At 36.0% G+C, this 16,360-nt stretch overlaps 1 protein-coding gene across 19 annotated transcripts; it reads right to left on the bottom strand.

Annotated features, from left to right (window-relative positions):
• Nucleotides 1-1,868: 1,868 nt before the first annotated feature.
• LOC114264265 (protein phosphatase inhibitor 2) lies at nt 1,869-12,449 on the bottom strand. Of its 19 annotated transcripts, none has more exons than XM_082881510.1 (9): nt 12,318-12,380; nt 12,132-12,210; nt 9,047-9,197; nt 8,649-8,925; nt 7,772-7,843; nt 6,662-6,797; nt 4,279-4,391; nt 2,704-2,877; nt 1,869-2,382 (listed from the first exon to the last, which is right to left on the bottom strand). In XM_082881510.1, the coding sequence occupies exons 6-9, from the start codon at nt 6,667-6,669 to the stop codon at nt 2,120-2,122; spliced, it is 558 nt and encodes a 185-aa protein (XP_082737636.1). In that variant the 5' UTR covers nt 6,670-6,797; nt 7,772-7,843; nt 8,649-8,925; nt 9,047-9,197; nt 12,132-12,210; nt 12,318-12,380; the 3' UTR covers nt 1,869-2,119. The 19 variants fall into 19 exon arrangements, with proteins under 19 accessions (XP_082737636.1, XP_082737645.1, XP_082737680.1 ...); XM_082881519.1 differs by having other exon boundaries at nt 6,662-6,775; XM_082881554.1 differs by lacking the exon at nt 6,662-6,797 and having other exon boundaries at nt 12,132-12,207; nt 12,318-12,404.
• Nucleotides 12,450-16,360: the final 3,911 nt, after the last annotated feature.

Raw genomic sequence — 16,360 nt, 5'->3', positions numbered from 1 at the left:
ACGTGGCTGAAACGTGGCGATGGTGTGGTGAAACGTGGTTGAAACATGGCAATGGCGTAAGTGTGGCATGGCGATGACGTGGCGATGATGCGACTGCCAGATGGTGTTGACATGGCGGTGACGTCACGAACACTCACACACCGCTCTCATTTTCCTTCCGTCGTGCATCGAGCGCGTGCTTGAGACTGGTGTGAAGCGCCAGTACCGTCAACGGCGCGTTTGACGCGTATCTGAAATTGAGACTCATGCGCCTTCTTTAGGTGGCGTGTGAGAACGCGTAGAAGCTTGTCTTTGGCTCGGCTTTGTAGTTTTGGACTCATCTTGTCAAGAGCTTTCTTCCAACATGCTCAAAAGTGAATTTTGAGCAACTTGATTTCTGGCAATTTCGAAAAATACACCATGTTTTTTCGAAAATCGACCAACGAGACTCTGATACTACTTGTTAGGATTAAGGCACACCAGAAATCAATCACACATAGAAAAGAGACAAGAAATTCACGTGGTTCGATAATAGTCTACGTCTACGAGAGAGATATCCACTATAGAATTTTTCCTAAAAGGAGTATACAACACTCATACCTCACTCTCTCTCTCTCTATAGCACTCTCACTATCCTTCTGTTTTTAATGAACTAACTCAGCTCACCTCTTCCCATTTTATACACAAACGGGAGAGCCAAACTCAACATCTGCTTGCCAACTACCAAAGTTAATGGCAAGCCACCTTAGGTTTGAAAAACTTCAGTAAGTTTGTGACCTCCATACTTGACTTCCATAGCCAAGTTCACATTAGTGCGTATACTCAACATGCACAGTGTCCCTACACTCATGCTCTGACCGAATGTCATACTTCTGTGTGTGTGAGTGTGTAGTTTGCATAAACTGTTGCACAGAACTAGAGTATTATTCCCAGCGTGAAATGTTCTTAATGTTAAGGGTAAATTACACTGACACCAGTTCTGTTGAATCCCCTCACATTTTATAAATTATATTTTCTTTCCTGACATTTATAATCTCATTAAAAATTATCTCATAAATTGATGGTATCATGTTTTAAAATTTTTTAAATAACTATTTTGCTCTTTTTTCTACTATTTCTTCTTCCTATTATCCTGATTATATTCTACATCTTTCAATTTCTTATTGAGTGATAGATATATACAAATATAAATTTTATATAAAATTTTTAAATATAATAATATAACTTAATGATGATCTTTCACTTTAAAACAAAACATTCATAAACATGATTTATATTTACAATAATATCACTATCACAACATGTTTATGATATTTTTTGTATAAATTTTTTTTTTATATGAAAACAATTTTTCATCTTTATTTCCACTATTATATCTAGATTAAATTTTTCATCTTTATTTCCACTATTATATTTAAAAAGTATAAAATTTATATAGAAAAATTTAAAAAAAATCATTAAATACAATAAAATAAGATAATGTACTAAAATTTTTATTTTTTTATATTTGGTGAATTTAAAAAAAACACACACAAAATATTATATTTTTTATGTACATCTAAATTAAATGTATATAAAGCATAAAAAATAATAATTAAAAAAATATAAAATATTAAAATATTCAATAAAAATAAAAAATACAACAAATAAAAAACTCAATTTTTTGTGAGTAAAACCGAAAAAGATAATTGTCATATTTCGTAAAACGACATAAACAAAATATCTATAATATTTCATTATTTTATATGTATAAAAGTTAAATAACAAATATGTCATTTTAATCTAATAAAGGAAGAAGTCTAAATTTTTAAATGTGAGAGAGATCTGTATTAAACAAAAATTTCAAGGTGGCAGTATAATTTACCCTTCATGTAAATGATGATCACCAGTTAATAATCAAAGCCACACTTGCTTTCCTATTTATTCAATAACAACGAAACACAACAGAATAGAACAGAACTTATGTAGGAAAGGTTGTCAGAGATTATACAAGAAAAATTGCATTTAGAAAAGACACAAAATAAGAGTCATGGTATTTGTCCCTTGATTGGCAATAAAACTAAAAAGAGAATAACAGGCGCACAAAACAAAAAAAAAAAAAGAGAACCAGTCTCACTTCTGAATGTTGTTTGGACAGCTTCTAAACTCCATTAGCTGGAGGTGTAGAAGTTCGTCGACGGACATCCGAGCTGCCCTCAATGTCTATATCTTTCACACCAGCAGTTAGTGATGATGATGAATCAGACTTTCCATCCTTTTTCATGTCACCCTCCTCGTCTGATGCATCTTCAAGAAAGGAGCCTTTTCGCCGCAGTTCTTTTACTTTCCGAAATTCGTCATAATGAGCTCGCCTATGCTCCCTGAAACTCATGCTGCTTGAATCTGTTCCAGAATCCGAAAAGGCTGTGACATCAAATAGCAGAGAACAAAGAAATCAGCAACCATGTGTCAGAATTAAGATCATATTTATAACATTAACTTGTTCCCTAGAACTAAGAGTACATGTTCTCAGTGCACAAAACAAGAACTTGCAGACATGCTCAATCATAGTAGTTGGTATTTCACCTTCCTTAAGTTGCCTCAAATTACCACTACTAAATGAGAAACAATCAACAGAAAATAGCAGAGTGGTGAAAGAGACTATTCTACAGAAGGTAATGTGAAATTAGTCCATGAAAAAAAAAATATTTGTGAAAACAAGAAGGGGAGGGACAAATTAGAAACCTTCATCTTGATCCATGGGATCTGCCTCATCATCAGATGATGTCCAGCCGCCAGACTGCTGAGAGTTTTTCCCACTAGAAGAAGCTACATCATTCAAGGCAGACCGTATTGCTGCTGCGTGAATAGCATCAACAGTGCACTCCTCAGAACTATTCCTTACAGGAGATAGAGATCCTGCAATAACAATGAAAATTCAGCTCATACTGATTGTAACAATTACACAAATTTTCAACTAAAAGCCATGATAGTAATCCGTTAACAAAGCAATTAGTCATTCAAATAATAATTAAATAAACATTATCTACAACAACGCATTTCAATACAAGTCTTAACCTCAACTAAACCAATTAGTTTCAATACAAGTCTTATTTCCGATTCTGCCCACATGTCTTGTGTAATTGTAAAGCATAAATAATCAAAGTGTAATTGTAAAGCATAAATAATCAAGTCTCTCTCACAACATATCTGGAACCAATACATAGACACAGACACTCGTGTAAATTCAGGTTTTTCTTCTTTCCTATATTTATTATGGATGTAAATGTAACTCAAGTGTACATAGACGCCATGTCATCTCACATCTCAACGTATTTACTCTCCACATAGCAAGCCCTCGAGTGAGCCACAACATCTTTTAAGCAATCTATTGGGGTTATGTGCATAATCTAAGTAGGGGTCCATCAAGCACCAAGTATAGTGGCTCAGCGCCTTAGTTGTAGGACAAAGCACCTAGTGATTGAGTAAAAGTATGGGGACCCCAAAGGCATGGCCAAGAAGACTATTCAGCCAAGCCAAGCCACCCTCGCTTGGCCATGCCCACTTGGCAGTGCCAAGAAGACTATAACTCAATTACAACTAACTCCGAAAAGCCATGACCCCTCATGCCTCATTCCATACACATACCACTACTATGATTACTGCCACCACCACTTTGGCATCCTAAGCTGAGAGCAGTAACTAGGCATTGACCACTCGGGATCATCAGAGGATTTTGGCTTGGAGGCTACAACCAAGGGCTTGTCGAGGTTTCATGGATGGAGATGAATCATATCTATGGATTGACTGAACTGATCCCTCCAAAGCATGCTTTTGCATGTATTTTGCTTATTATGCAGCCCATAGATGCAACACTGTAATCTGATCAAGAGCCCACAAATAAATACTAGTGTAACAACATAGGGAATTTAAAAGCTTTAAGATCCTATAGCAAATTATCAGCAGGTAAAGTGCCTTCAATTTCTGAACCATCAAAGCAACTCCATGAATTTTATTTTTTTATTTTTTTTTTTTGGATAAATCAAAGCGACTCCATGATGGTAAGGGAAAACTTTCAGCACATTACTTTCAATTGATGAAAGAAATCCATATGCAACAAAACCACATTCATGACCTTAAAATTTCAATTGACATGCAGTCTCTGAACAACTTTTTCAGAAATAAAAATAAACTTTAAAAAATCAGGACAAATTTGGGTACACAGCTATAATCAAGCCAAAGCCCCAAATCATTTTTCAAGGAAGAGAGCTATATGCAATACAGATACACACAATTATGAAAAGAAATTGATCAACATACCATCATCATCAATCCTAGGGTGATAAGGCGTCTTTGGTTCGGTGATTTTTTGCCTCACGGGTTTATTTGCTTCAATTTCCCCAAGATTAGCCTCATCCCATCTTACACGCCCCCTAGTACCCAGATAAAAATGTTCACATTAGCGCAATTTTGATATTATTTCATGCATTGGATAAAATGCTACTCACCCATCATTTTATAGAGATTGCATCGATAGCAAAACAATCATATCATAAGCAATCAGTTCATTGCCTATTAACATAAAGTAGAAGCATACAGTTTGGTGCCTTTCTTCTCTTACAATACTCCATTACAGCAATGGCATACCGAATAAGGGAAACTTTGTTTATAGACTCAATGACCCACTATTAAAGCCATAAAATGATGGTTATTGAATCCTTAACAACACGCCCAACATTTTATAAAGATTACATTGATAGCTAAACAATCATATCATAAGCAATCAGTTCATTGCCTATTAACATAAAGCAGAAGCATATAGCTCGGTGCCTTTCTTCTCTTACAATACACCATTACAGCAATGGCATACTGAATAAGGGAAACTTTGTTTACAGACTCAATGACCCACCTTTAAAGCCGTAAAATGATGATACTGAATCCTCAACAAGAAGCCAACATTGCAATCACGGATAACAAAACAAGTTTGGAGCTTTCAGTTTCAGATTACATTCAGATGTAAGCTCTTTACAATGCTGATGTAAGGTAAGTACTAAGCACTATCCACCATAAACACTGATGTCTAAACTAATCTAGGACAGCACTTGGGGCCAATGTCACCAGTTTGTTTTGTTGATAAAGGTTAGAAAAAAGATGGCATTAGCGGTTTGCATCAGCATGAGAAAGGGGTGTAAAAGCAATGTTTTGCAGCTGTTCCGAGTTTGTGAATAATTTGGATTTGTTTTTTTGAGCTGCAGTTGAATAAGGAGGAAAGCAATTAAGCTTGTAAAAGAGGCTTTCTTTTAAGGTAGAGAAGGAATTAAGGTGGTCTGGCCATAAAGTCTAAAAACTTCAGGGGGGGGGGGGGGGGGGGGGGGGGGAATAATATAAAAAATAAGAGCTATGAAACATGGATACAGATACGGATACAGGATGCAGGTATGATATGATATAGGTATGATATGATATGGGTACAGTGTTATGACAAAACTTAATAAGTAGAATATGGGTGTGGCTATGATACGTTTGTAAAAAAAATTAATTTTAGTATTGTACTATACACAACCTCAAAGGATGGTGATAAACCATTCTACAAAAATTAGTTGTTAGTTTAAGAACTAGTAGCCAGTTTACTTTTTTTATTATTCTTTCTTTCTTTCTTTTTTGCCTATTAACATAAAAATTTCATTTAAATATCAAGTATAAACTATTTATATTGTCATTGTGTTTTCCCTTTCACACTTAATAGTAATAAACAAAAATATTGTACACAAGTTTATTTTCTTCTTTAATTGTTGAAATTTGACTTTAGTATCGTTATATTTTTGATTTATTCTATAAATAAAGTATGAATATGGATGTGGGACACATGTACACACTAAGGTAGTGTTTGGTTCATTGGAACTGAATGGAATGGAATGATGATTCCATCAAAATATTCATTCTCATGTTTGGTTGACTAAAAAAATAATGAAAAATGCATTACAAATGTAATCATCATTCACTATTGTAATGGAATGATCATTCCATAAGAGAGTCTAAGGAATGACCATTCCACTCCATCTCATTTCAGTGAACCAAACAAAGCATCAGGATAAGTCAATTTGATAAATTCTCAAACAAGTAGGATACTACAGTAATCTACTATTTTGTTCTTTACAAAGCAAGAAAAGTATTAAAAAATTATTCTAGTATTTATCTTCTTTACAAAGTAAGCAAAGTATAAAAAATATTCTTGTATTTATCTTCTGTACAAAGTAAACAAAGTATTGAAAAATTATTCTTGTATTTATCCTAACAATTATACTCTAATATTATGTAAGAATTATTGCAAATTTCATAGTAGCTTGGATATATGACCTAGAGTATCCAAAAAGTATCTAATACTTCTCAAAATCAAAGAAAATTAATTTCAAGTATCAGATATGTTTAGGAAGTATATGATTTGTATATCCAAGTATCCAAGGAGAATCAGTATCCGATACAAATACGACTCTCTTTTGGAAGTATCCGTGCTTCATAGATAAAAAGAATAGAGCAACGAAGAACAAAATGGTAGAAGAATGTAGGTATCACCCGTAAGAATCCCTTCGTCAAACATAAGGTTAAAATTCCATAGCACAATCCTCAAAGTGCTAGATTGATAGAATAACTTTTATAATTCATGTTTTTCATTGATTGAATAAGTTATATCAGCATCACACACCTTTTCATACTACTGAGTTTAGTAGGAGGCCCTTATCATCCCTGGTATTCTTCCTCTCTATGAGATGTAAGATCAACCACCCAAGCCTTCTTTCCTATTCCTCAATGTTAAGAGCTACGAGGATACCGCCACTCAACTCCAATATTGGAAAGTATAGAATTCAAAAAAAATAAAAAATAAAAACAAATAATAATAATAATAATTGCAAGACAAACATAAAGACCGATTAACGTGATTTGACCATAATAGGATTAATGAACCACTAGTGAAGTCCATGTCCAACATTCAAATTTTACCAGAACATCTACTCTTACAATTTAAGAAACTTGTATAAAACAAACCAACAACATAATAATATTAAGGACCAAATACACATTAGAACTCAACTAAACTATATTTGGACCTAAGAAGCATAGACACAAACATGTGATACGACACGGACATGCGAACACGTAAATTTTCAAAAAATACAAGACACAACACATTGGGGACACGTGCAAAAAATATAATTTTATATATTTATTATATGTCACATTTTTAAATATTTAATATATGTATTTTATATCAAATATTTAATTTTATCAAACTTATCAACTTTAGGTATGTTATTTTAGTAAAAAAATTAAAAATTTTAACGTGTCCCCAATGTGTCCTCACCGCATCTCCACATGTCTGTAGCATGTCCCAACATGTCCGACCCTTTCCAAGTGTCCGACACGTGTCCGGAGCGTGTCTGTGTCCGACACATGTCAAACACTCGTACGTGACCTCTAGAGAGGTGTCCGTGCTTCATAGATTTGGACCATGCAAGGTCTCAATTGATTTGATGCTGCCCTTAGATGAAATCAAAATTTACCCTTACGAGTTATGAGCCTCTTATTGACAACATCGAGTTACATAAGCAAGTTTTATATAATTAACTACCCAAAATAACTAATTACATAACTCTTGACCTATACAAGATTCAAAAAAGGAACACCAAGTTTTGAGTCCTTGCCTATGGTATCCATCCTAGTCCTTTAATCTTACGGAAAGTACTAGCATCAACACATGTTCAGTAAACCAATCATCTTAACAAACCAAAAAATTAAACCAGATGGCGTATATTACTTCATTTCTGTAATCTGGTAAGGTTAGAAATCCCTAAAGCACGCCAAGTAGTTGTCAGTGGTCCTGATTATCCTGAAATTAAAACAGCTCAGCTTGTTATTAAGTAAAATGAATGAATATAGTATTTCACAACAAGAAGAACAAGACAGTGGCAGATCCAAGAGTAGTAATGCTCGGACCTATATGACATCCATAAATGAGATATGAGAAAGGTGGTTACACATCTCAAGGGTGAAATATAAGAAAACGAAAAATTACAATTACAATTACAATAATAATTTAATTAATGTAAAACATAACTAAGCATCAGAAAGCAAACAATACATCACAAGGATAAAATTCTTTTTTGGGTGAATACAAGGATAAAATACAAAACAAGAAAGTATAAATGTAACAAATAATGGAATGAGAATAACATCTACTCAAAGAAATATAGATCTTAGATGTAAATATGTAACTCCAACGTTATCTAAGATAAATGACAGTTTCCTCACTGAAAAGTAAAATCTGCAACTAGAGTACTCGTCTTAATAACAGTCAGCAATAATGAAGCATTATTGTGAAAGACAAAACATCCTCAAGTGCAAACCAGATTTTAAAATATAAGTACAAAAATATAAAGGATGGACATGTATCATATCATATGTAATATATATATATATATCAATGTTTTCAAAGGATTATTGAGGCATGCTTCCGGGTGAGGCGTAACAAAAGCGCACTGACGCTTGATTTTTTGTGCACCACACCAACAAAGCGTAAGCTTCATGAGATGAGGCATTTGCCTAACATCCGCATTTTGCACTTTTCACGCATAATCGTGAAAAGCGTTTGCATTTTGTGATCTAGGGAAAAAAAAAATTAATTTGAATCTTACCTCGTATGCAACTTGAAGATAATCGACATTCAGGTTCGTGCTTTTGAATCTCTCGTTCTCTATCTCTCTGTTTTCTCTCAATTAGCACGTAAATTTCAACCAAATTTATGATAAGATTTCAAATTCATTGGGATGAAGAGTCCACCGAAACACAAAATCTTTGAACCCATATGAGCCAAGCGACACGTGGAGAACAACAGCAAATCAATCAACATCACATACAGAGCCTACAGTGGAAATGTTGTAGGAAACCACCTCTTAAAAGGATCAATATGATCTGTTGAAGTACATGATAAGGGAAAAAAATGTTGTATGTCAACAATATTATTCAAGATATTCAAGTGACACGTGGTGCCTACGAGATTTGAAGTATTGTAGGCTCAATTAAAGGATGATACCTGTAGAGTCTAGAGCAAAGAAACCACAGGAGAAAATTTGGGAGGGAGATCAACACGATCAACCAAATTTGTTATGACAACAATACAGCGTTATCATAACAATTTGAAATTCGAAATGGAAATAAGGCGCCCTTATCACATAGATAGCCCTCTATAAATATGAGAACCATCACACAAGATCAGTGATCGGAGATCATAAATCAAAAATCAAAGAAAGAAAGAAATCAGAGATTGAAGAATTTTTCAGAAGAAGGAAACGAGACCAAGAGAATTCAAAAGCTGCTTGTGAAGAGCGACAAGCATCAGTATTCAACACTCTATACACAAGCACATAGTACAATGGCAAGTAATAGACGAAGGGTTCTAAGCCCAACAATTGTACCTTTGTGTATTTAGGAGTTTTAAATCCCCAAAAATTCAATAAAATATTTCTTTTTCTTAAATTTTCTTTTGCTAAATTTTATGTTCTTCATTAATCAGAGGTTTCATTTGTTTAAAGTGTGTAATTAATAATCTGAAACACAAATCAGAAATAGGAGCACGTTATCAAATAATCAAACACTATTTAGTCCAAAAAACCTAAATAATGAACATTTGTAACATGAATTTTGAAATGCATTGAAAAATTTCAGGTTTCAAAATTTGTGTCTACATTATCAGTGGGTCTCTCATTGGGTCTCTCTCTCTCTCTCTCTCTCTCTCTCTCTCTCTCATTCTTTGTCTCTCTGTTTTCTCTCTCCATCGTTGGTCTCTCACTCCATCTTTATTTCTCTCGTTCTCTATCTCTCTGTTTTCTCTCTCTATGTTGGGTCTCTCTCTATCGTTGTGTATAAAGAATGGGGACTCTTTGACTCTCTCTGTTGGCCAGAAGCATTTATGATAGGAGATGATATTTATTTTTTTATTTAAAGCTCTCTCTTTTTCAATGGGACTCTCCAACTCCCAATTTATTGACTAAAACCTTCATCATTCATTAAAAGAGAACTGCCTTTAGTATTATCTTTATTTGAAGTTAATGTCCATCTTTATTATATTATGGATTACACCTCACCTCATCAATAATAAAATGCCTAACCTTGCGCTTTCGCCTTTGAAAACTTTGATATATGCGCATATAAGCATAAAGTATGGACACGTGTTTGTGTATCTTTTCGACATTTCAATAGAAGAGTATCCAACAATTATTTATTTACATCTAAATTTGATATGGCAAATGAATATGGAAAAATAATAACAATGTATGTAATGGTTATAACTTAACACTAATTCCTTTGTCTATTGTTATCTTCCTTTCTTTTTTCCCTTTTCTTTCTCTTCTTTTTAGTTTTGTAGGTAGAAATGATCCAGATTCCACACTTTGTTGTGAGTGGGGTAGAGCTCTACTCTATGAAGTTAGACGGTTTAAGAGTTCTTATGAAGGAACCATACTAGAAAGAGAACATAAAGGGCCTTCAAAAAAGAGCGAAGGAGGGCAACCTTAGTCTATATGTTGCAACTTTTGTTCTTGTTTACACTACCCAATAGTGGAGCTAGGTGATTAGCCAAACAGGTAGCATATCGCAAGTCCATGTTGATCAACTTGTCCACTCCGGAGGAAGAAGTCTCTTGCCATATTCTTGACTTTATTAATCCAAACCCCACTTTTTTCTTTATTTATGATCTTAGGGGAACCAATCCATCAAAACTTAACCGGTTAGCTTAAGAGTACCCATTAATCCTCTAGTTCCTCTTGCTTACCAAAAGGTAAGTACCAACTTTGAGGCTATATATGGGTCCGCCTTTGACGTGGCCTAGATGTGTCACCTCCATGACATTGCTAATATCATCTCCTATGTATGCTTTGGTCCCACATGTCAGCCTCTCAAGGTAACATCATGACCAATGAGACATTAGGCATCACCACGTCTCTCTTCCTTGAGAATAGGACATCTTCGATTAATGCTAACTTACACAATGCCTTATTCATGAGCCACAATAAACAAGGCAAACTCCAAGGAGCCCCAAACGTGCTTGGTCCTCTCTCGCTCAATGGAATGAACTTATCATCCAAGCATGACTATCTCCCTCAGCTAGCTGAGTGGTTCCCCACCCAAGCACGTCTTTCATATGGCTTGAACTTGACTCTCCAATGACGTCATGATGCTCCTATGTCCGCTATTAGGAGCAACGAAGCACACCTTTGAAGGTTGATGTCACGGTCATGGGACACTCGAGCAAACCCACGACCCTCGTGCAGGATCGTTGGGGTTGGGTGGCTTAGTGGAACAAGTTTAACATTCATCAAGGTGTTCATCTCTCTCTCAAGATCTCCATGAGACGGCACCTGGTGTGCTTAATATCTCTCCGTACTTGAGGAGCACACCCAACCGCCTCTACAGCCCTTGTGGCCAATGAGGATTTCAGCACCACTACCAACCGTGGTTTGTTTGCTCACTAGTTTGTCAGGCTGTAGAGGGAATCACCTATCCCTTGCAGTCACTATGGCACATGCTCCTGGTACACTCAGGTCAGCTAGCCTCCATGGCCTAGCAATCCTCCTCCTTCATTTCCATGCAACCACCACTATGGCATTATGTGGAAATTCCAACAACTTACTCCAAACCTCCATTAATGCTCTCTCTCTCTCTCTTTCTCTCTTCCTTTCAAGTCAGATTGCCACTGCTCTCACCCAATCTGCCTCATATGATCTTGCTTCATCTCAGAGTCAATCACACTTCCCATCTGAACCTTATCATTAATTTCAAAGGTTGCCATCACATATCAACCATAAAACTTTAGTCAGCTCTAATACAACTTTCTGATTTAAATTCATCAAATAACATTCCATCTGTTGAAACTATGATCAAAAGAGAAATATTAAACAATAATAATTAATTTCAACAGAAATATTCCAATTTTAAACAGATTGATCTGAAAATATACGTGTGTTGAAGACGAATCTAAATCGAGAAACAAAATCAAACCCAATAAAAATAAAAATAAAAATAAAAACAAAAAAAATCCCATTCATAAGATGATAAGTAAGGAAATAATCATATTCAAGGATACAGATCAACAGATTACAGAAGCAAGAAATTTATCAAACCCAAATCAAAAGATTCCAAGGGAAAGGGACGACGAGGTCAAAAGCGAGAACTCGCAATCGAAAACAACAGTAGATCCTTCTGATCAAAAAAAAATAAACAATAGTAGATCCTTAAATCGTATATGAGGTATGGAAATACGACTTATTTGCATACATATATGTAGATCGATGGAGAAAAATTCATACCTCTGGCAGTTTGGGAAAAATAAGGATTTTCTCGTTGCCTGTGCGTTCTTCGAGGTCGTTTCTGGATCTTTTGTGTTTGGACCAGGCCCTTCTTTTTTATATTTCCCAAGTTATTTGTTTTTAGGTGGAAGTACCTGCACTTGCACTAATTAATTTATTAATTAACGTATCAATATTAATTATAATATTATTATTAATCCTACTCATTAATTATATTATAAGTATCAAAAAAATTTAAAATTATATTATATCATTAATTGATATACTGATTAGTACACTAATCAGTATATATAGCATTATTCTATTTGTTTTAATGACTAATCCAATATAAAATTAATTATAAAACAATACACAAAAAATAGTATGATTAAAATTTAGGGAAATATTATGTGTTGTTAAATTCATTTGCCATTTCATTACAGCCACGTCACCCACTTCACAAAGTAAACAATGTTCAGATCTGCATATGGTTTTAAAATTAAAAAAAAAAAAATACTCTACGATTAATTACACGAAACCAGCTTACATTGCCGTTGATGGAGTTCTGCTGCATCAAATCTTTGATGTCTATGAAATGCACTTGTATTCCATTGTGTCCACCATCCCATACTATTAACCTACACACCATAAACCAAAATTAAGAACCACCATAAAACACAGTTATACAAGTTGTACATGTCAAAGAATACAACATTCTATCCGAACAACCTACTTGTCCCCCTCTAAACCGTACATTCTCTGTAGTAGTTGCCTATCTTTATCCTTCAACATGTTCCACACAGTGTGCCTCATATTCATACCAAAACCATTCCAGGTTTTACGCTCCACCTCGACGTCCTCGACACTGTAAATCACCCAGGGCTCAAACGATTTACCTAGTCTCACATTGGCGTTTACTTGTGGACACCCAAATATGCCGGGATATTCGTAGTCAAATAACCTAAATTCCCGTCTTGGCTTGTTCTTCACCCGCTTGACAAGTGACGTAATTTTCGGCCCAGAACTTGTTGCAGCTGCTGTGTGTTCACAACGACCTTCCACACCAATGACAGCTGCACCATCTTTTACATTGCCACCAGATACTGTCTGTGCATTTCAGGAACTGCAGCTACCCTCCACCCCCTGTACAGTCGTATGTACATTCCCATGTGCAAAGTCATCTGTCAAATCTTCAATCCCAGTTTCATTCTCAACAATTTCTAATTCGGTGATTCCAGCATCTTCGGGTTGGCCTGCAGGACACGCAGACTGCTGTGCACTTTCGCTACTCGTCACATTGCCAGACCCGCTCACTTTCCCTGACAGACTATTACTCGGTGTTCGGTGATTGGATCCATCATTCACAACAAATTGCGTGATCTCGTGCACCTCAAGATCATGTAGACTATCTTCCAAATTGCTTATTTTTGTCTCCAATCGGTCAACCTGCTTGCTGAGTCGCGCAATTTCAGAATCCTTATCGACAATCACACTATTTAAGTCTGCAAACAAATTCCCAACATGCCGCCTGTAATAACCCTCACCACTGCTTACCGATAAACATTGATTACCGTTCAACTGAACTGACCATGACTGATAATTGAACTGATTAAAGTACTAAACTGACTGACTGACTGAAAACTGGAACTGAATTGACTGAGTATGCGTGTTAATCTGCATTCTATCTGTTTGATTGTTTACTTGATCTGTTCATGTTTTATGTTTAAGCTGCTAATTAAAGGCCTTATCGGCGGCCGAACCGGGAATTGATTGATGTTTTATGATCCTTAGAATTAATGTGATTTTATAGTGTATTTATCTGAAAACTGATTAGGTATGATTAAATTAGATTAAATATTGATCAATTGCTTAAGTTGGCCTTATTTACCGAACTAGCCTTAGTGGCCACTTCTTGATTCATCTTTGAGCCTCATTTCATACACTTGTCATCAGCTCTTTCCTTAGACTCAACCGACCAAGATAGAGAGTGAGAGAGAATTGAGTTGATCTTGAGTTCATTGATAGAATTGCTTGAGGAAATTGAAGTGTGGTTGCTAATCTAGTTCCCTTGCCTTTAACTGAAGACATAGGTAAGAGAAATCAACATTTATTGATGTGTTTGAGCTAGTTCTTGCATGATTCATGCTTCATTGTAGAACTAAGTCATGTTTTGGTTCATTGTTGTTGAATTGAAGCTCAATCCTTGCATGCATGGTCGTATTGTAGATGTTGAGTTGAGTTCATGGCAAAATGTTACATGCATGTTCACAATTATGTTTAAGTCCATGATTTCATCATGTTTTGGAAACAATTGGCTCCTTAGAGCATCAAATTGAAGCTTTGAATTGATTTGAATTCATGCATGTTTGCATGTTCTCCATGTTCATGAAATTAGTTTGAAATTGGGTTTGAATTAAACACCCTTGGGCTTCGATTTCTCAAATTAAGTTTTGAATCATGTTTAACTATGTGTTTACAAGTGTTTTTCCAGAAATTAGCCCAAGAGGATTGGTTTTGATGCTTTTGAACTTGGTTTTTGGCTTGGAGGTGCAATCTGGAATTTCCAGATTTTGCACTTCCGCTCGAGCAGGGGAAGTGCCGCTCGAGCGTGGAATCCGAGCATCCTGTATCTCTGCACTGTTTTACAGTCCGCTCGAGCGGAAGATTGGGCGCTCGAGCGGAATCATGTGTCTCAAGCTCGAGCGGGCGTCGAGCGTCCGTCGAGCGGAGATTCCACCCATCCAGCACTTTTGACTGTTTTTGCAGAACGCTCGAGCGGGTAATTATACACTCGAGCGGGTACCTTTGTCTGCATGTCCGCTCGAGCGGAGTGACCTACGCTCGAGCGTGACCCCTGTTTTCTGAAAATTCTGAAATTGCTTTTTGAGTACATCTTTGCATCCTCATCCCATTCTAGGCATTCTTAGGCCTAGTTTAAGACATCTTATTGAGGGCATAGATGTAGAACACACAGAGGCAAATTAGGGATTAAGTTATTATCTTTCCCAGCTGTGTGGCTTAGTGTGTTCAATCTGTTAACTGTGTAGGGTTGGCGACTGGGGAGGCACGCTCTAGCATACTGTAGCCCAAACTCTGTGAGTAACGATTGTGTAAAGATATGTTCACAAATGATTATTTCTGAACAACTGAACTGTACTGTTTTAAACTGATTACTGTTAACTGATTGAATGTATTTCCTATATTCTGAACTGCATTGTGGCATCCTTAGCACCTACTGTTTACTGTTACTGTGACAAAAATCTCTGTCGGTTCCCTTGTTGGAACCACTACTGTTTACTGACTGATGGCCATCATTTACTGCTCTGTCTTTAAGACCTACTGTTTACTGTACTGTTATGCTAATGGGTGTACCACATATGACTGTACTGACTGAACAACTGAAATACTATTTAAATGAACTGTTTTCATACTGTAAGGACATTCATTCTTAACCTCTTTACGCATTATGTTATTCACTGGGCTTTAGCTCACTGCTCATATATATATGTAGGTGTTCGGGCACTAGACCGCGGCTAGGAGCGTCAGGGTTACTCCAGTTTTGTCAAGCCAACTACTGTGCCTCACTGCGAGGTTCCGAGCCTATCATGCTAAGGCTTAGGGGTGTTTTAGGACTCCCCTTTCTGTACTGTCTTGCTGTTTTGTAATAACTGAATGGTTTGTATAGACTGAATGTTTACTGTACCGTTACATAGGGATTGAGTCCCTATTCTGAATGATTGTATATACTGTGTATACCTTTCCACTGAATGTATATATGTTTGAAAAGTCTTTTTGCATACAGACTGTCACAGCTCATTGGGCATGGTTTAATTACTGTATTGGCTTCCGCCAGGCCCTGTACTCTGTTTTACTGTACTACTGTTAAGCAGGCCTTCGGTAATCTCGGATTACTGGCCGATTACGGTGCTAAACCCATAGGGCCGGGTTTGGGTCGTGACACCACCCGAGCAGTTTCTCCAGTGTTTCCACACGTTGCTCCAGTTCACATATTTGTACATCTTTTCTATTGATTTCACTCTCTAACTCAATAATTCTGACTTTAC

The sequence above is a fragment of the Camellia sinensis genome, chromosome 1 (genome assembly GCF_055761805.1).
Source record: "Camellia sinensis isolate YWXY chromosome 1, ASM5576180v1, whole genome shotgun sequence".
NCBI lineage: Eukaryota > Viridiplantae > Streptophyta > Magnoliopsida > Ericales > Theaceae > Camellia > Camellia sinensis.
The sequence above is the reverse complement of the archived record's forward strand: the minus strand, read 5'-3'. Positions and strand labels throughout refer to the sequence as shown.